The sequence below is a fragment of the Denticeps clupeoides genome, chromosome 3 (assembly GCF_900700375.1).
Source record: "Denticeps clupeoides chromosome 3, fDenClu1.1, whole genome shotgun sequence".
Taxonomy (NCBI): Eukaryota; Metazoa; Chordata; class Actinopteri; order Clupeiformes; family Denticipitidae; genus Denticeps; species Denticeps clupeoides.
In genome coordinates, this window is record NC_041709.1 from 17,351,921 (window position 1) to 17,371,690 (window position 19,770).

The following is a 19,770-nucleotide window of genomic DNA, read 5'->3' on the forward strand; positions in this document are numbered from 1 at the left end:
ATCCCCAGCAAATAAGAGAGGCGGTTTAATTCGATGTCGACTTTGGTGGCGGGATCTTCAGCAGGTCACAGACAATGCAGAGTTTTGGCGGATTCTTTTTTTTTTTGCAGGCGGGAAGTTGTTGTAAGGGTTGCCAAATCTTTTTCGAACGTTTGTTCGCTTATTCACGAATTTTGTTTTGAAATATGGCTTGGACCTGGTTGCGGGATTTTCTTGTTTGAGGCTTGATAGCTTTAGGATCGCGTTTTAAAGTTGTTTTACCTGAATTAAAGTTTCTCGATCTAAATCTGGCAACACGGGCTCTGACCACAATGAACGTGCTGTACAGTAACAAAATTATAGACCTAGTTCCACAAACATATACATATCTTGCTGTATTTGCAGTCTCGGGAACCTATATATTACGGTCACAAGAAAAGGGTGGTAGTAGCTTAGTGGGTAACACACTCACCTATGAACCAGAACACCCAGGTTCAAAACCCACTTACTACCATTGTTGTCCCTGAGCAAGACACTTAACCCTGAGTTGCTCCAGGGGGGTTCTGTCCCTGTAACTACTGATTGTAAGTCATTCTGGATAAGGGCATCTGATCAATGATGTAAATGTAATAGCTAAATTAGTTTAAAAAAAAAAAAATCACATAAGACGCATTTAACCACAACCGTTTTTATTCAAAATTATATCACCTGAGATTAAAGCTAAATAATTTGAATTAATGCAATTGTAACTCTTGTATTCAGGTTCTTCACCAAACAGATCATATTGTACATAAGCGAGGCAATATACTCTGTTTCAACCTGTTCAGTAAAGAATAGCAGTCTTAATATTTTCAATTTCTATATTACAAGACTTTACAAAATATAAAACACACTTTATTTTGGTAATTTGTCTTATCTGTAAAGTAATATATTTAATTGTGTTAATAAAAATCATTATAAATTTGATAAAAGGAATGGATACCAACAACATAAGGCAATTTCAAACCATTGGTCACTCTAGACATACAAAGAAATTAAGAGAATTTTTCAAAAAATGTGTTGTTTAGTATTCATATATTTAAAACAACTCTGTAAAGGTTTGGTCCTTGAAGAAACTAAATTGAGACGGACAACTACTAAATTCTAGTGCTGGTTTGACTGGTTCCACTAGCTGTCCTTCAAATCTGAACTGACAATAAAAGGAAATGGAACAGGGGACAGTCTTTCTGCATTCCAACCAAATAAGTAAATAAATTAAATTATATTTTCAGCATCCTTGATATTTTGGCCATTTTTAGGGCAGAATTAGATACCAAAACAAATACAAATATGTCGACCATTCTCAAATTAGGATAAACAACCACACATGGTTCAGGCTTATTGCAGGAGAGAAGAAAATTATGTCATGATCAAATATCAATGACACTGACCTGGCAGAAGCTTTAATGTCAGAAATTCCCCTAAGGGGATCAAGTGAACCTTTTGCATTTATAACACACTATAGCGCCTTTACAAGAGTTGTAAATTAGTGTACTGAAACGTCTCAAAGCCTACAAAAATGAAAGCCACACATGAATGTAGTGTGTAGTTTTAAACATGAGTTAAAAAAAAAAAAAAAAAAAAAAAGTTTAAATTCAGCTCCACATCCATAAACAGTTCCCATGTGCCTCCAATGTCAGGAAATATTAAAAGGTAATTACAGACCTAAGGATCAGCTTCAAAGCTGAGTTGCCAAAAGCTTGGATTACTTGTAAGCTTCCAAGTCACATTGTCATTATGCACTTTAGATTTACTTACTGATTTGTATAAAACTTCTGTTTAAGCAATCTAAAGGTATGAGAAATGAAACAAAGAAGATCTAGAAGACACTTTCCAATTTGTAATTTAGCAATTAAGGAATTTAATTGTCTCGCCATTTCTAATGGTAATGAGCCACACCTATACTGAAGAGCCTGGCTGTGTTGGACTAATGCAAACTCTCCAGTAACTGGAACCCTGTGGAACAGCATTTGCATTGGTCCAGGAAATAATGCAGGAAAAACAGAAGAACCTCAATCACTATGGTGACCAAAAAAACAGGGTGATGTACATTCTGAAGTAGAAAGCAGCTTATAAACCCTCACTGTGAAAAGACATACAAATACATACAATGTTCCCTCAAGACTTTGGGCTTTCTATTTATACAAAAGTGTTTCAAATAAAATGAAACAATTTTATACATGCTATCAGATTTAGCAAGTGGCCATGTTGCTCACTTATTACAGTTCTGTTTGACTATAACATGAGATTATAGGACTCCCATATTAGCAATTGGCATGACACAGTGAAAATGGTTCTATCTAATAAAAAACAAAAAAGACTGGCTTTAAATAGAAGTTAAGAATGTGCAAGAATGTGTTTACATTGTTACTTAGAAAGATAAGTGAAATTGGCCCTAGTACAAATGGTCACATGCTTAGATTATCCGATGTGCATCCCTTATCTTTAGAAGGTGCATAAATCTGTGAGTCCTTGATCCTAGAGGTAGTTCACCTTATAGCTGGTGGAATTGGAGGTGCTCCCCGTTGCAAACCTGAGAGGGATTGAAGCAAAATCATAAAAAAGGGTTTGTAACAAACAAAATTCCAGGTCCTAATATTAGAAAAACACATTTCAAACAAATTAACACAAACACACACCATTATACCACCCTAGGATGTGTCTCAATACTGCAGACCTGCAGTTTTAAACTTAATAACATCAGAAATTTTCCTGTAAAGAAGACCTTTACCTCTGTTGCTTTTACTAGGATAGATCTTTGAGAATTGCCTGTACTCATCAGGTGGTGGAAGATCCTCCATGGGATGAAAATTGAACTTGGACTCAAAGTCATCTGCATTAAAACATGAATAATATATATTGTATTCAGGAAGAGGAAAGACCTTCTCGCTAAAAACCCACAAAATTCTTATTAGCATTTAATTAACAGGAAATTAAGTGAGAGCCTGTTGAGTTTAAAATGCAGAATATATGTAATTTTATAGCACATATCTACACAAAACCATACACAGACAGTTAGACAAAAAAGAAAAACCTAAACAAACACTTTTAGACAGATATTTAACTCCACGGGTAGTGCTGCTGTTGTAAGTCACTCTGGAAAAGAACACCAGCTAAATGTGTAAAAATATCAATTAGTATAAAGTTAGTATAAACAATAAGTGAAGGAACATGTCATATTCTCAATTAAAATAACCATTTCTGAAGCATCTAACCACATGTAGCTCGACAAATAGGTGGACAATATTTTTCAATATATGGTGGAGACTTGATACTATAGTAACTCACTGTTGCTTCTTGAGATACAGTAGCATAACAAACAGGGTGGTCTCTATGTGTATCTGCTATGTGGTTAGCATCCTAACTTCAAATGTGTCTACTAGTGAGTTCATCGCATCGTTTTCAATATGATTTGAATGTTTTAAATCCTGTATTTCTCAGAACGTTAATCACACTTCACCATCTCAGAGCTTTTTCGGGGAAATAAACGGGAACAATATTTGCATTACTCATGGCTCATTTGACTGTGTGAACAGGAAGGGAATTAAATCTTGATGATCTACTATTGGCCTCCAAACAAAGTTGTCTAGGCAACGATAGTGACAAAAGGTGCAGAATCGCACCCTGTATCCTACATAAGGAAATGCTAACAGCACAGGGTGACCAAGGAGCCTCACCAATAAAGCTCTTGGCAGATGAAGAAGAGTGTCCATTGCGGACCGGCGGCGGCGGCGGTGGGGGTCCCGCGGGGGTCCGAGAGGATGGAGGTGGAGGTGGCTTTGCTCTATTCTCAGAGGAAGTGCTTTGTGATGGGGCGCCATGAATCCGATAGGGAGGGAGAGGGGGTGCGTCACGTCCACCGTTCCGATGTCCGGATGATGGGGCCTGAGGTGCTATAACATAACATTTAAACCATTACCTACTCAGTACAGCAGACCACTGAAGTCCAACAAAAGAAACAAGAGGGGCTAGAAGAGAAGAGACAGTCTCAAATGACTTCATGCAAGAAGGAATATTCTGATTTTGGGTGAAATGTCACTTAGGCTTCTCTGGTTCTCTCTCCTCAAATCCACAGCAGAGGAATGCTGAAGAACCAGAGGCCTGGAGATGTAACCATCAAGCGACAAATTCCTTTCTCTGAGTGATCTCCTCTTATTTGAAACAACTCTGACAGGCCGCTGTTAGCTGTTCGTTTAGGAATATCTAATATCCTAAACACAATACAACAAACTTATTTTCTCTCTCAAACCGCACAAGCACTATCCAATGGCATTATATTGGCTCCAGGGCTACTGCCTAACATAAGACGTTTCGGTTCTAGCTTTCTGAAATGTTATACCAGGTTATTTCAGGGTAAAATGCTTTGGCCCAAAAGACAATGTAATCTTAAATATATTTCACCCCCTGTGCAATGTCTGACCTGTTCTGCGACCAGGTGGGTCGCGAGAGGGAGGGGGAGGACGTCCGCCCTGTTGGGATGCTGTTGTGGCGGGGGGAGGGGGTGGTGCTTGGCTACGAGTCTGGCCACTTGAATGGCTTCCCCTGTTCAGAGAGTTGCGTCTCTGGGGCAGCTCAGGTGGTGGGTCTCCGTTGGCAATAGGAGGGGGTTGGCGGTAAGGTGGCGGTGGTGGGGGTGCTGATGATGAAGACGACGATGACGACGAGGACATTCGTGTAAGAGGGGGATTTCTGGATGGCCCGTTGGTTGAAGATGAGATTGGGGGCGGCCCCTTCTGGACAGGAAATGACTTTTCTCTGCTTTGTGAGGGGCCTGAAGGCTTATGGTTGGAGGCAGGCGCAGGGGTAGGTGGGGTGTTGCCACGACGGTTGAAGGGTGGAGGAGGAGGCGGGGCAGAGGTGCCATGCCTCGTACCACCAGCAGAAGAGGAGGAGGAAGATGAGGTACTGCTGTTAGGCCGGGAGGTGTCAGTGACAGATGGCCGATGGTTCTGAGAATGAGCTGCCGCTGATGGAGCTGCTGAATGGCCAGAAAACCGTGGAAGAGCAGGCCGCGACCCCGGGGGCTGTAGAGCAGAGCGGCCCACTGAACTATCTGCAAAATAATAATTTTTCGTATTACAGTATATTAGGTCTAAAAGCATCTTAAGTACCTGAAGTTCTGATCTAAACTTTTCATGTCAGTGAGGAAAATGCGGGCAGAAAGCCCAGGTACGTTCATACTTGCCTCCAACTGGTCGAAGTTTGGGGACACCACCAGCAAATAGACCCCCCATGGCCTTTGGTCCAGATGTACCTCCAAAACCACCACCCCCACCACCACCGCCGCCGCCACCTCCTCCTCCTCCTCCTCCACCCCCTCCAGATTCTACACAAAAAAAAAACATTAATGATCAATGTTTTTTTATTTTAATTTCAAGCCAAAGACAAAACAAGAATCCGTTGAATTATGTATCCGGGAGAAACGGTTGCAACCTACTCTCAATTATAGGCGCACTCCTGTCATTGACCACGCCAACCTTCTTCAGTCTCGTGCCTTTGCATATGTCGGACAGCAGAGCACCTCGCCCCTTTGCCTCATCGCGGTTCAGTTTTGGCGCGGTGGTGTTAGCCTAAAACAAGTTAAAGGGGTGCAATTAAAAGGCCTTCAAAGTGCATTTATACCAAAAGAACAAATAGCACAAATATAAATTCATGCGAAAACAACAATGTAGGCGATTATGATTATACAGTCATAGTAACAATTCTGAAATATCAAGCACAGCCCTGGGACCAGGGTATGGACGGCATTTCCACGAAGGTGCGCTGACCTGACTGAAAGTTGGGGGTGGTGGCGGTCCTGCAGGCGGGGGTGGTGGAGGGGGAGGAATGGGCATCTTGTCTCCTCACTCCTTGTTGTGTTTGTCTTCTCGATCAGACCAAAAAAAGAAAGAAATATTTACATTAAAGCTCTCGCTTTGAACGGCATGCTGGTTATCATAAAATGTGCAATCCAGATTATGGCAAGAGTCATATCTTTATAGCACATTTTATTCCTAAATTTATTCCTTTTTTTTTTTTACGACTCAGACGATACCTACCAAACACGACACGTCAGGTGGAATGTCACTGGGCAGGCTTCAAGCCATTCACTAAACCGAACAGTGACATACTTTGAAACTGGAGCAGTGCAATTGGGGAAAAAATGCGCCTATTCAGGCTCAAGCTTTGAATTAAAAATCCTCATCAAAAAGAAAAACGCGACGGAGCTTGAAACCAAACCGCACACATCCTACTCGGGACTTTTAATCTAATTTACTGTTGCTAATTATACACCAAAAAAAGAAGACCGACCGACCGACGGGCGGATTTAATAGTTAATCGTTTAAAAAGCCTTATCGCGACCGACCGATGAAAGCGCCAAGCAGGCAGTTTCAAGGTGGACGTCCGACGTCCTGAAGGCCACAGAACTTTTTCTAAAACAAGGCGACAGCGGACGGATTTTACCTGTCGCGTATCTCTCGGCTTTACGAAAAAAAGGGTCGAGCAGCAATAACTTACCTGGTCCTCTCAGCGCTGCTGTCCAAAACCATCCACGGACGCTTCATACGTTCGGATTAAAGACCGCGAGCGACATATGGCTGGCAGGCGACACGACACAAGACATGCCAGGAAACCAAGTGACAAGATAAACATTAACTGACAACAGTTGTCATTGTCGCCGACTTCTAAAACGCCGAACGAACCGTTTGGTGGCGGCGGAACGGGGCTTGTTCGGCCGACCGGATTTCAACGTGGGCGTCCGAAAGTGACCGAGAAATCTGGAGCGATTTAAACTTCAGGCGACTTGACGCCGCACTTCTCCACTCCGTCGCTCGGTTTGACTTCGGAGTTCTCGCAAACCCGGAAATCCAAAGATCGATCCAAAATGGCGGCGCGCGGCCGGAGAAAGCCGAAAAGACCCGAACCGGGTACACAGCGAAGCGGCCGGTTTCTTCCCATAAAAATATTACAAGTTAAGCGGTAATTATTACAAAAATACACTGGAAATTTGTATTTATTAAAAATAAAAAATATATGGAAAGTATTATTACATAAAATAGGAGAGCTTTTTTTTTAATAAAAGCATCTTAGCATCGCCATTGAAATTCTAATCAATGGATAATAGCCAATGCCCAATTCATTGTGCATGATGTTGTCTATTGGTTTATTGCTAGTAATAGTTGCAAGTAGTTTCAACTCAGTAGTTTTATACAGTTAATTCAGGTTCTTTATCAAAAAGCTTAAACACCTGATCTACACCATCAGCTGTGTAATTAGAGGGGACATCTGCAATCACTATTAAATCATTATAATGCTGCTGGACTGAAGGATACTTTACAGATATGCCCAATATGCATGTGCACCTTTATTATTTTACACACTTTTTGCATTCCGTTCATATAAATCCCTGATTTAGCAAAAGCTTTTATAAAACGAGTCTACTAATTAGTGATGAAGTTTGTTTTTATTAAATTAAAACAATACAGCGAACAAACCAAGCCAACAACAGCATAAAAACAAAAACAGCATAAAAAGGTTAGACATCTGTAAAGAAAGAATTCATACAAAATAAGTCATTATTTTGTGTGCTGAAACTGTAATGATTGAACCAGTGAGGGCTGCAAAGATACTGTGTTGGTAGGACAGAAAACGTGAGTTTCACTGGATGTCCTCACCAGGATTCCCTTACCTGAAAAAAGTTTTACATAATAGGTGATTTTCGGCACTTACTTTGTCTCAAATATTTCATGACCCATACTTATGGGCCTTTTTTTTTAATAAAACAATAAAACATTCACTATCCCATAATGTATCATTAATATATTATATTCAGCATAATACATTCAAAAAACACCTTTGACAACATTTGTATTCAAAATATATATTTCCATTCCGTAATTTGTATTTTTTTTATTTTAGTACATTCAGTGGCACCTTAGTGGTTTGGGATTCGAACCGGCAACCTTCTGATCTCCGAGTCTGTTTCTTTACCCGCTACACCACCACTGCCCCAATGATGACTGTAAATTGCCCATATGTGTGAGTGAGGGGTCTGTGTTCCCTGCTGTAAGTGTCATGACAACAGGGAAGGGGCGGACCCAGGAAGACTCAAACAGAACAAAGACACTCCACACTCGCACCACATCTGAAAAGCACATGAACAGCATTAATACAAACATCACGACCCCTGAGTTACACCAACTCAGACAGACAGGTTGGTGCAGGCCGCACCGGAACTTCCCTGTGGCAACATGGCAGGAATTCACAAGGCAGACCATGGCCATGCCAGCCCACCGACCAGGCACTATATACATACGCACTCTCACGTTCATCTTCACACAGTGACAGACAAACAACACAGGCACTCCCTTAAAGGTCCTCTATTATGAACATTTAACTTTGTGAGATTATCTAACATTAATACGAGTTGTACCTGATCATCAGCCAACTACAAATGATGCAGCCCGACAGATTTTTCATTATCACTGGAGACCTCAACAAGGCAAACCTGAAGTTTGTTCTCCCAAAATTCTTTAAGTATGTAAACTTTGCTACCAGAGATGGAAACTGTCTGGACAAAGTTTACACCAACATCCGTGAAGCCTACAAATCTCTTGGACAACATCACTGTGTTCATGGTCCCAGTGTACAAGTCCCTGCAGAAAGGCACTAAACCAGCCCACAAGCCAGAGACAACCTGTCTCATGCCAGATCTAAGGGCAGTCTCTAAAGCTTTTCACTGCATATCATACCACAAATAAAATTTGAATTTGAGAGGGACCATGTACTTAATTTCAATTAACATGTCAACAGCACCAGAGACACTCGCTGCATGTAGCAGGGCAAGCCCAATCCACAAATCAGCAATGGAGATGTCTCCATCACAGACGAACTGAATGACTTCTTCGCACAATCAAGGAAATAAACACCTTCCCCCAATGACCAAGAACTCTGTCTCTCCACAGCTGATGTAAGGAGGACTCTTCTCAGAGTTAACCCCCACAAGGCTGCGGGACCTGGCAACATACCTGGCCAGGTGCTCAAAGATTGTGCAGATCAGCTGGCTGGAGTCCTGATGGACATCTTCATGTCTCCGAGCCAGTCACTGGTACCAGCATGCTTCAAGTCCACCACCATCATACCAGTGCAGAAGAAGTCTGCAGTGACAAGCCACAATAACTACTGACCCGTTGCACTCACACCAATCATCATGAAGTGCTTCGAAAAGTTTGTCATGCCACACATAAAGAAGAACCTCCCCACCTTCCTAGATCCACTTCAATTTGCATACCGTCCCAACAGGTCAACTGAGGATGCCATATCCTCTGCCCTCCACCTCTCCTTAACACACCTTGGCAAGAAAGAGACTCATATGTCAGGATGCTATTCATAGACTTCAGTTCTGCTTCACCCTGCTGTCTCACAACTGCACAGCCACAACCAAATTTGCGGATGATACGACTGTGCTGGGACTGATAAGCAGTGATGATGAGACGGCGTACAGAGAGGAGGTGTAACAGCTGTCTGCATGGTGCCACAAGAACAATCTGTCTCTGGATGTTGATAAGACAAAGGAGATCATTGTGGGCTTTAGAAAATCCCATACTGTCCACAACCATTATAAACAGTTCAGCGGTGCAGATTATAAGGAGCACCAAGTTCATGGGTGTGCACATCACTGAGGAACTTACGTGGACAGTCAGTACCACTTCATTGGAGCTGTTTGTCTTCACTTCACTTTCACTTCAATGATAAAAAAAAGCTGAACAGAGACTACATTTCCTGTGGAGGCTAAAACGGGCGCGCCTCCCCCCACTCATCCTCACCACATTCTACTGAGACACCATCGAGAGTATCCTGACCAGCTGCATCACTGTCCGGTATGGCAACTGCAACACGCCTGACCGCGTGAGCCTACAGAGGATAGTGAAGACAGCTGAGAACATGGCATGCATCTCCTCCACTACAGGACACATTTCACCAACGCAGTGTACGCAAGGCCTCACATGGATATTTCACCCTCCTGCCCTCCCGAAGAAGATACCGCAGCATCAGAGCCAGATCTGCCAGGTTGTGGAACAGTTTCTCCCCCAGGCTGTCCGGCTCCTCAATATGTTGCCCCCTGGATCATCTGCAGATGTTTTTTCTTCCTCCCAAACTGCACATTACAAACTGAACATCAGTACTGCACCCTCCACTTTAATCTCTCACTACCTCACACTGTGATATTATTATTATCATGATCTATTACTACTTCTGCGATAATTATCATATCATATACCATATACACTATATACTAAATACATCCATACACTGATATATTGTTATTTTGGTGCAACTTGTCAGCCTGGTTTGTCTAGTTTGTCTCGACCAGCACTATTTTACGGGTCAGCGCACAGTGCCCTTTTGTCACTTTTTTGTGTTGTGTGCTATTCCATTTGCACTATATGTTGTGTGTCCTTTTGCACACTGTGAATCTCCAAAGCTTCGCAATCTCACTCTCTGTGTGCTTGTATATAGTGAGATGAAAATAAAGTTGACTTTGACCCTTGCCTGTCATGGCTTCACCGTTCAAAGAGTGGCAGTTCAGATGGTCAGATCTGGAATTTGTCCACTTACATCAAGGTTTCCTCCCCTTTCTCATGCTCAGAGAATTTCCCACCCTTTTTCCCCTCCAACCGCTCTGTGATTGGATGTGAAATTGAGCGCAAATGTGTATTTTTTTAGTTACGTCACGTGAGACGCTGTAGAACCTGTGGGTTCATTTTTTTTCTGTAAAAACGCAGACACAATGGGGCAGTGGTGGCCTAGAGGTTAAGGATGCAGCCCCGTAATCAGAAGGTTGCCGGTTCGAATCCCGGGCCCACTGCTGGAATAGATGTACCAGCGTTACGTATTTAGAATACAAAATATGAGTAACTGTATTTCGTTACAGTTACCATTTATATGAGTGATAATGTTACTTTGTTGAAATAAATTGATTACACGGTGGTCTGATCCGCGGCCGCGCCGCCCCGGGACGCACGTGTGCCCACTGCCACCAGGACGACCCGACATGCGCAAAAGCCATCTGCCCGTTCCAGAGCAAGCACAAGTGTGCGTAATAGTGGCAAACGTTTCCGCAAAATGTTCCATTTCCTCCAAGTTCAGTATGAGTGCGAGGAATAATTAATTCAGGCATTTTTATAAACATTTTTGAATAAATGTCTTGGTATTGTTCACTGATAAGGCTTGTAACCTCAATCTTTCATAAACTTAGTGTTTGTTTTTGCAAGCATTAGAAAGGCAGCACCTCATATGTTTATGAAAATTGTTAGCCAATTATTGGATTTTTGGGGTGGATTTAGGTATTTCAACCAAAACACTTCAGCACTGACACCTTAGATGGTTCTTGTTTTTTCCTTGTGCAAGGCTACTTTTTTAACTAAGTGATAGAATATACTTTGGCATATTTTATGTTTGTCTAATACTCTTCCACTAAGGAAAAACAGGGCTTTTTTATGTGATTGCTACATTCATGTGGTTGTAAAAAGCATGACAATATATTAAGTAATCCAAAGTATTCAGAATACATTACTCACATTGAGTAACTTAACGGAATATGTTACAAACTACATTTTGGGGCATGTATTCTGTAATCTGTAGTGGAAAACATTTTAAAAGTAACCTTCCCAACACTGCCTGGTTGCGCCAAACAATGTGGTTGGTGAATGGGGTTGATGACATCATTTTCGTGAATGTCTGCTCACTCTATATGCAACTCTCCTTCTTGTCCCACCTCTCCTCCTTATTAGTATTCAAAGTGACAAGACACTAAAACAGCCCACATTTACATTTACAGCATTTATCACACGCCCTTATCCAGAGCGACTTACAATCAGTAGTTACAGGGACAGTCCCCCCCTGAAGCAACTTAGGGTTAAGTGTCTTGCTCAGGGACACAATGGTAGTAAGTGGGTTTGAACCTGGGTCTCCTGGTTCACAGGCGAGTGTCTTACCCACTAGGCTACTAGCACACCCTGGGGGAAAAAATTAAATCATAATAGGGGACCTTTAAAGGGATTACCATCATTACAATGAGATGGGGCCCCAACCTTGGTATGTCCCTGCCATGCTCCCAATATCCCAGGATGGGCTTTGGAATCCGAAACACTGAAGTGGTTATGCATAGTGAGTGAGTGTGAAAATCTTAAATGGTTTAATTTTAAATTACATTTACATTAAACACAATTACACAAGAAAACATAAAAAAAAGCAGTTCAAACACAAGTTGTAAACAAATTAAGGAGTTGCAAACACCTATGACCTATGGTGGATAATATATGCTACCACTGTCACAGCCTTAAAATATACATTTACAAAAACATACAAAACATACAATACCAGTATGTACAAAATCTTCAAAGTATAAAAGTATGTACAAAACCTTCCATTAAATAGAAATTTATAGGTAGTAAATCAATATTTTTAAATCAAATGACAGCCCAATGTAGGACAATTATGATTTCCAACAATATTAAGCACTTTCAATCTCTTTAAGTGCTTTTTGTCTTTCTATATGAAAATACTTCAAATATTCTTAAGCAGACTAAATTTTGACCCTTTCAAAGTGTTTCTTGGAACATCAAGTTCCACATCTGGAGAATTTAAATCAAAACTCTTCATTGAATTGTGATGATGAAGAGGTAGAGGGATATCTGTATTAAAAGTTCCCATAGACTTTGGGCGTTTGTGTATATTGCTCCTTATGGGAGAGTCCTTTACATTTGGCATTAAATCATTAAGGTCTAGATTATGTTCATCCAAATCAAGTTGTGGCATTTTGAGTTTACCAGAAGGCCGCTTCATGTGAGTATCTGTTAAATTCAGATTTGCTTTTGTACCTTTAAGATCAGCAGTTGTGAAATTCATAGAAGCATCAGGATCATGACTCTCTACATCCACATGTGGCTGGAGGAAAGGTACTTTGAATTTAGGCATTTTGAAATGACTTGAAGGTGCATCAGTGTCAGCAAGTTCCACATTAGGGCTTTTAAAACCAGGCTTTGCTAAACCCATTGCATTGTCTGGGATTGCAATGTGTCCCTTCATCTTGGGTGCATTTAACTGCACATCATCAGAAAGACCTAATTTAGGCATCTCAGAATTTCCACTTGGAGCATTCATTTCCATGTCAGGACCCTTCATTTGAGGTTTCTTAAATTTACCTTTGGAACCAACAAGATTTATGTTAGGGCCATTGAGACTGTAATCTTTCAATTCTGGTGAGCTCATGTTTGGGGCACTGATATCAGCATCAATTTTCTGATCTGAAACATCAAGGTCTGGTGTCTTTAATTCATAATCCGATCCTTTCATTTTTGGTCCAGATATTCCAAACTTAGGCATTGTTAAATCAGGAATTTTTAGTTTATCAGACGGCTTTTTCATGTCAAAATCTGGTATTTTTAGATTTCCTTTTGGCCCCTTTAAATTGGTGGTAGGAGCATTGAAGCTTGCACCAGGACCGTTAATTTCTGCTTTCACATTTTGCGGTGAAACATTCAGATCTGGTGCCACCAGGTCACCCTGTACATCCATATCTGGTCCTTTCACACCTGAAAGTTTTGGCATTTTAAACTTAGGCATTTTCACTGTACTTGAAGGACCATCAATGCCAATGTTAGGAGACTTCATGTCTACATTTGGTCCTTTGAAATTTGGGTAATTTACATTGATGTCTGGAGTGGGTAATGTTCCTTTTACCTTGGGTCCATCTAGATTTATATCTGGTGCATTTAAATCAACCTCCGGTCCTTTGGACATAGAACCAGATAGACCAAATTTAGGCATTTTGAATTTTCCGGCATGTACATTTGATGCATTGATGTCTAGATTGTGATCTGACAATCCAAGTTCTGGAGAGCTCAGATTTGGGGTATTGATATCAGCTTTAATATTAGGAGTTGAAATGTCCAGATCTGGTGTTTTTAACTCAGAATCAAGTCCCTTTGTTTTTGGTCGTGATATGCCAAAGTTGGGCATTTTCAAGCCTGGCATTTTTAGCTTACCAGATCTTCCCTTTATGTCCGCATCTGGTATTTTTAGATTTGCTTTTGGGCCTTTTAGATTGGCTGTCGGGGCATTGAAGCTTGCATCAGGATAATCAATTTCTGTTTTCATTTTGTGTGGTGAGGCATTCAGATCTGGGGCTGTTAAGTCACCGTGTACACCCACATCTGGTCCTTTTAAACCTGAAGGTTTAAGTTTTGGTATTATGAATTTAGGCATTTTGACAGTACTGGAAGGACCATCAAAACCTGTTTTAGGAGTCTTCATGTCAACATTAGGCTCTTTGAAATTAGGATTATATAAATCAATGTCCATGTCTGGTGTGGTGAAATTTCCATTTATCTTAGGTCCATCTAGATTTATATTTGGTGCATTTACATCAACCTCAGGTCCTTTGGGCTTAGAACCAAATAATCCAAATTTAGGCATCTTGAATTTTCCATTTGCAGCATTAATGTCTACATTCATTTTGGGATTTTTAAATTTAGGAAGTTTTCCTGCAGAAGCACCAACATTTATATTTGGAGCATTGAGATCTAGATTGTGATCTGGCAATCCAAGTTCAGGTGAGCTCAGATTTGGGGTATTTATATCAGCTTTAATTTTAGGACCTGAAACATCCAGATCTGATGTTTTTAACTCATAATCAGGTACCTTTGTTTTTGGTCTTGATAAGCCAAAATTTGGCATCTTGAAGCCTGGCTTTTTTAATTTACCAGATGGACCCTTAATGTCCGCATCTGGTAGCTTTAGATTTGCTTTAGGTCCTTTCAGATTTGCTGTAGGGGCATTGAAGCTGCCATCAGGAAAATCCATTTCTGCTTTCAATTTGTGTGGTGAGACATTCAAATCTGGTATTGTCATATTTCTTTCTACATCCATATGTGGTCCTTTCATACCTGATGGTTTAAGTTTTGGTATTGTGAATTTAGGCATTTTGACTGTACTGGAAGGACCATCAATACCAGCATTAGGAGTCTTCATGTCAAAATTAGGGCCTTTGAAATTAGGATTATTTAAACCGATGTCAGCATCTGGTGTGGTGAAGTTTCCATTTATCTTGGGTCCATCTAGATTTATATTTGGCCCATTTATATCAAGCTCAGGTCCTTTGGGTTTAGGACCAGAAAGACCAAATTTAGGCATTTTGAATTTTCCACTTGTAGCATTAATGTCAACATCAGGACCCTTCAACTTAGGTTTCTTAAATTTAGGAAGTTTACCCCTGTGACCATCAACATCTATATTTGGTGCATTGAGATCTAGATTGTGATCTGGCAATTCAAGTTCTGGTGAGCTCAGATTTGGGGTGCTGAAATCTGTTTTAATCTTGGGATCTGAAAGATTCAGATCTGGTGTTTTTAACTCACAATCAGGACCCTTTATTTTTGGTCCAGATAAACCCAAGTTAGGCATCTTCAATTCTGGCATTTTTAGTTTACCAGATGGCCCCTTCATGTCAGCATCGGGTAATTTTAGATTTGCTTTTGGTCCTTTCAGATTGGCTGTAGGGGCACTGAAGCTTGCATCAGGATAATCAAAGTGTGGTGAGGCATTCAGATCTGGCATTGTCATGTCCCTTTCTATACCCATGTCGGGTCCTTTCAAACCTGAACTATTAAGTTTTGGCAATTTAAGTTTTGGCATTTTGAACGTGCTTGCAGGCGGATGAATGTCTGTGTTAGGAGAATCAATGTCTATATTAGGCCCTTTGAAATCAGGTGTGGCTAAGCTCATGTCCACCTCTGGGGCATTGATGTTTGCATCTATCTGGGGTAAATGCATATCAGCTTCATGTCCTTTTGGTATGGAACCAGAAATACCAAATTTAGGCATTTTGAATCTTCCCTTTGGAGTCTTAATATCTATATCAGGGCTCATTTCAGGAGTACTGATATTGGTTTTCATCTTAGGAGCTGAGATATCCACATCTGGAGTCTTTAACTCGGAGTTCAGTGTTTTAATTTTTGGTCCTGATAATCCAAAGTCTGACATTTTTAGTTTACCAGATGGTGTCTTCACGTCAACATCTGGTAACTTTACATTGGCTTTTGGACCTTTTATGTCTCTGGAAGGGATTTTCATGGAAGCATCAGGGAGATTCATTTCTCCTTTTAATCTGTCTGGTGACACGTTCAGATCTGGTGTTTGCAGGCCAGCTTCTACATCCATATCTGGTCCTCTCAAGCCTGAAAGGTTAAGTTTTGGCATTTTGAGTTTTGGTGTTTTGAACCTACTAGAGGGTGCATCCATGTCAATGTCAGAAGAATTCATGTGTACATTGGGTGCTTTGAAATTAGGCTTGGTTAAACTCATGTCTATGTCTGGGGTGGTGATATTTTCCTTTATCTTGGGGTCATCCAGATTCATATTTGGTAAATGAATGTCAACTTCAGGTTCTTTGGGCATAGAACCAGATAGTCCAAATTTAGGCATCTTGAATTTTCCATTTGCAGCATTAATGTCTACATCAGTACCCTTCATCTTGGATTTTTTAAATTTAGGACGTTTTCCTGCAGAAGCATCAACATTCATATATGGAGCATTGAGATCTAGATTGTGCTCTGGAAATCCAAATTCTGGTGAGCTCAGATTTTGGGTACTAATATCAGATTTAATTTCAGGAGCTGAAAGATCCAGATCCAATGTTTTTGACTCACAATCTGGTCCCTTAATTCTTGCTCCTGATAAGCCAAAGTTGGGCATTTTCACATTTGGCATTTTTAGTTGACCAGATGGTGTCTTCATGTCAACATCTGGTAACTTTAAATTGGCTTTTGAACCTTTTAGGTCTGCTGTAGGGATTTTTATTGAAGCATCAGGGACATTCATTTCTCCTTTTAATCCTTGTGGTGACATATTCAGATCTGGTGTTGTCAGGTCAGCTTCTACATCCATTTCTGGTCCTTTCAAATCTGAAAGGTTACGTTTTGGCATTTTGAGCTTTGGTGTTTTGAACCTAATAGAAGGTGCATCCATGTCAGGTTCAGGAGACTTCATGTCTACATGGAGTCCTTTGAAGTTAGGCTTGGTTAAACTCATGTCTGTTTCTGGAGTGGCGATATATCCCATTATGTTGGGGTCATCAACATTCAAACTTGGTAAATTCATGTCAACTTCAGGGTCTTTAGGTATTGAACTAGAAAGTCCAAATTTACTTCTTGGTGCATCTAGATCTATGCTTTGTCCAGTGATGGCTTGTTTGGTTTTTGATTTTTTGACACTTAGGGCCTTTTTCTTAGATATATATTCATATGCTGAAGGAATATCAACATTAAGTTCTGGTAATGTGGTTGGAATGTACGTATATGCAGAAGGTACATCAATATTCAGATCTGGATTTGCACTGGATATGTACTCGTATTCAGTTGGAGCATCTACATTAAGCTCTTGAGCTTTCATCCTGTTTTTAGATTTCTTCCTGGATGGCAATTGACTTTCTTTCAGATTTTGAACAACTCGGTCTTCTGTGGACATTACATCTGGTTTGTTGATTTCTTTACCACTGGAAGATGAAATTGTCTTACGGATATCCCTGTGTGAGTAAAGTCCTTCAGGTGAAAGTCCAAAGTCAGGTATTTTAAAATTTGGCATCTTCACTGTTTCTGCGAAGTCAGTGACTGGGACCATCTCTTCTTTTAGATCCCCTCTCTTGACACTTTGCTGAGGTTTTTTTGTGTCCACACTAATGGCAGCAGTCTCTGGGGTGTTCACGTGACCCTCTGAACTCTTTGCAGTGTTGGGAGAATCCAGGACATTATTTTCAGCGTCATAAGGTTCCTTGAGAAATTTCCTGATTTTATCATTGTAAAGTTTGCTGTAGGAATCCCGTAACATCTGTGAAAAATAAAATAAATGTCTGATTCGTTTGTATTTGATAATTAATTAATTACTTTGGGAAATCTTTTTCAATCAACATACCTCATCTGGAGCCTTTCTGTAGCAGTCCAAGCTCTCCAAACTTTTGCTTGTTCTCAGGTTTGCTGGGTTTTTTGTCAGCATTTCAATCTTCTCATTGTATGGTGCAATTAAGTTTAGTATTTCAATCACATCTTCTTTTTTCAGTTTGTCAAAGTGGATGGTTGCGCCAACAATTTCATCTCCTAGAAAAATTTAAACTTGTAACTTGTCCATTGTCAGATCACATACTTTTAAGATAAGATGATCCTTTATTAGTCCCACAAATGGGAAATTTACACTGTTGTGGCAGAAAGTGGACCATCCAAGATAAGTGCAGAAAAAGTAAATAGCATAAAGACTATGCAGATGGCATAAAATGTATAGTGAAAAGTTCACTATACATTTTTGTATCCCAGGAAAATTGAATACCTTCTTTTAATCCTTGATTAGTGACTTGATCACCTCGGATGCCAGCCACAACAACACCCTTTTCACCATCTTCCAGCACAAGGCTTTCAGAAAAACTCTTTGATCGCTGATGAATTCTGTGATGTCCTGCCTAGGAATCAACAAAATTGTCATCTCAATAAATGTTTAAATAAATCATAAACAAAACTCGACATTGTCAGAACTCTTAAATAATTAGATTTCTTAATATTTCATGATTATTTTGCTAGATTTGTGGTCATAATGTAACATACCATAGTCATTTTCAGATGTGCTTGGCACTGACATCAACATTCAAACCTGAAAAAATGGTTTGAATGGTTAAAAAAAAAAAAAAAAAAAAAAAAAAAGCCACAACAATATCATTACACACAATTTGACATCAGCACTGGTAATATATTTTTAATGTACATAAAAACTAGGTGCACAAAAACAAGGCCCATTTTTGCATTGCATTGCCTTGCAGGACAAAAGCAATTGGCAACTGATCAGCAGAAACTCTGAGGCATTCTGGGTGTTGCTCATAAAAGAATGCTGGAAACTGGTTTGGCCAGAGCAAAGAAGACAAACACTGTCTGTCAAGCCATTTTCGGGCACACCTCACATGTTTTTTTTTTATGTGAAATGCTCCTGTAACTGACACACCATGTCATTCTCTAAAACCACTGTTTATATTTCTTTTCAAAGCGAGCAAATATGTGCTACTTCTACACAGAAATAATTGAAACTTTGCTTTAAAATATTTTCCAGTTTTACTGCCTACATGTTAACATGCTGCAGAGATATTGTGTCTTGGGCCACAGGGCTGTCTTGTTCCCATAAATCCATTTATGTGTTGTTTTAATCACCAATTCGTGTCTTAATATGACCCATTTAGCAGAATGTATACTGTGACAATCAAGACCGTAGGCCATTCTGGACCAATGACATTACATCCACCAAACAACACATATTGCTTGCTTGTCACACATCCAATTTAAACCATTAAACACTGAGAAGAATAAAACATAACATGCAAAAAATAGTAATAAAAAAAACAAAACGTAGCAGCCTTACCGGGTATTCCATCTTGCTGCTTTTGTTTCACAGCAAAAGCCTTGCTGGGGGAGCCACACTACAGCACTACAGCGCTCGTAGCAATCTACAGAGTGTTGACACACGGAGGCGGATAAGACCAGGTCTGCTTGCTGGCCGCTCCAGAGACTATTTGCGGTGACACCTCTGGCAGCGAGACTAAAGTCTGCCGAAGCGGTCAAACTGGTCCTACATGCCACCCTTGTCTACGCACATAATCATCAATTGGGCAGTGCAGCATCGAAACAGAGAACGATGGGAGAAAAAAAACGTAAACAGTGCGTTCCATGGACCTAGGCT

The 19,770-nt window shown here is 40.4% G+C and overlaps 2 protein-coding genes across 3 annotated transcripts; both read right to left on the bottom strand.

The window, feature by feature from the left end:
• Positions 1 to 651: 651 nt before the first annotated feature.
• On the bottom strand, positions 652 to 6,866 carry wipf2a (WAS/WASL interacting protein family, member 2a). Of its 2 annotated transcripts, XM_028974588.1 has the most exons (9): positions 6,702 to 6,866; positions 6,517 to 6,596; positions 5,787 to 5,881; positions 5,456 to 5,588; positions 5,204 to 5,344; positions 4,439 to 5,071; positions 3,696 to 3,911; positions 2,750 to 2,851; positions 652 to 2,551 (listed from the first exon to the last, which is right to left on the bottom strand). In XM_028974588.1, the coding sequence occupies exons 3-9, from the start codon at positions 5,850 to 5,852 to the stop codon at positions 2,508 to 2,510; spliced, it is 1,335 nt and encodes a 444-aa protein (XP_028830421.1). In that variant the 5' UTR covers positions 5,853 to 5,881; positions 6,517 to 6,596; positions 6,702 to 6,866; the 3' UTR covers positions 652 to 2,507. The 2 variants fall into 2 exon arrangements, with proteins under 2 accessions (XP_028830421.1, XP_028830420.1); XM_028974587.1 differs by having other exon boundaries at positions 6,517 to 6,866.
• Positions 6,867 to 12,173: 5,307 nt separating this feature from the next.
• LOC114785342 (neuroblast differentiation-associated protein AHNAK) lies at positions 12,174 to 19,722 on the bottom strand. The gene is made up of 5 exons (XM_028971465.1): positions 19,453 to 19,722; positions 18,651 to 18,696; positions 18,379 to 18,508; positions 17,971 to 18,152; positions 12,174 to 17,886 (listed from the first exon to the last, which is right to left on the bottom strand). Exons 2-5 carry the CDS (start codon positions 18,657 to 18,659, stop codon positions 12,568 to 12,570), a joined length of 5,640 nt encoding a protein of 1,879 aa, XP_028827298.1. The 5' UTR covers positions 18,660 to 18,696; positions 19,453 to 19,722; the 3' UTR covers positions 12,174 to 12,567.
• Between the last annotated feature and the right edge of the window lie 48 nt (positions 19,723 to 19,770).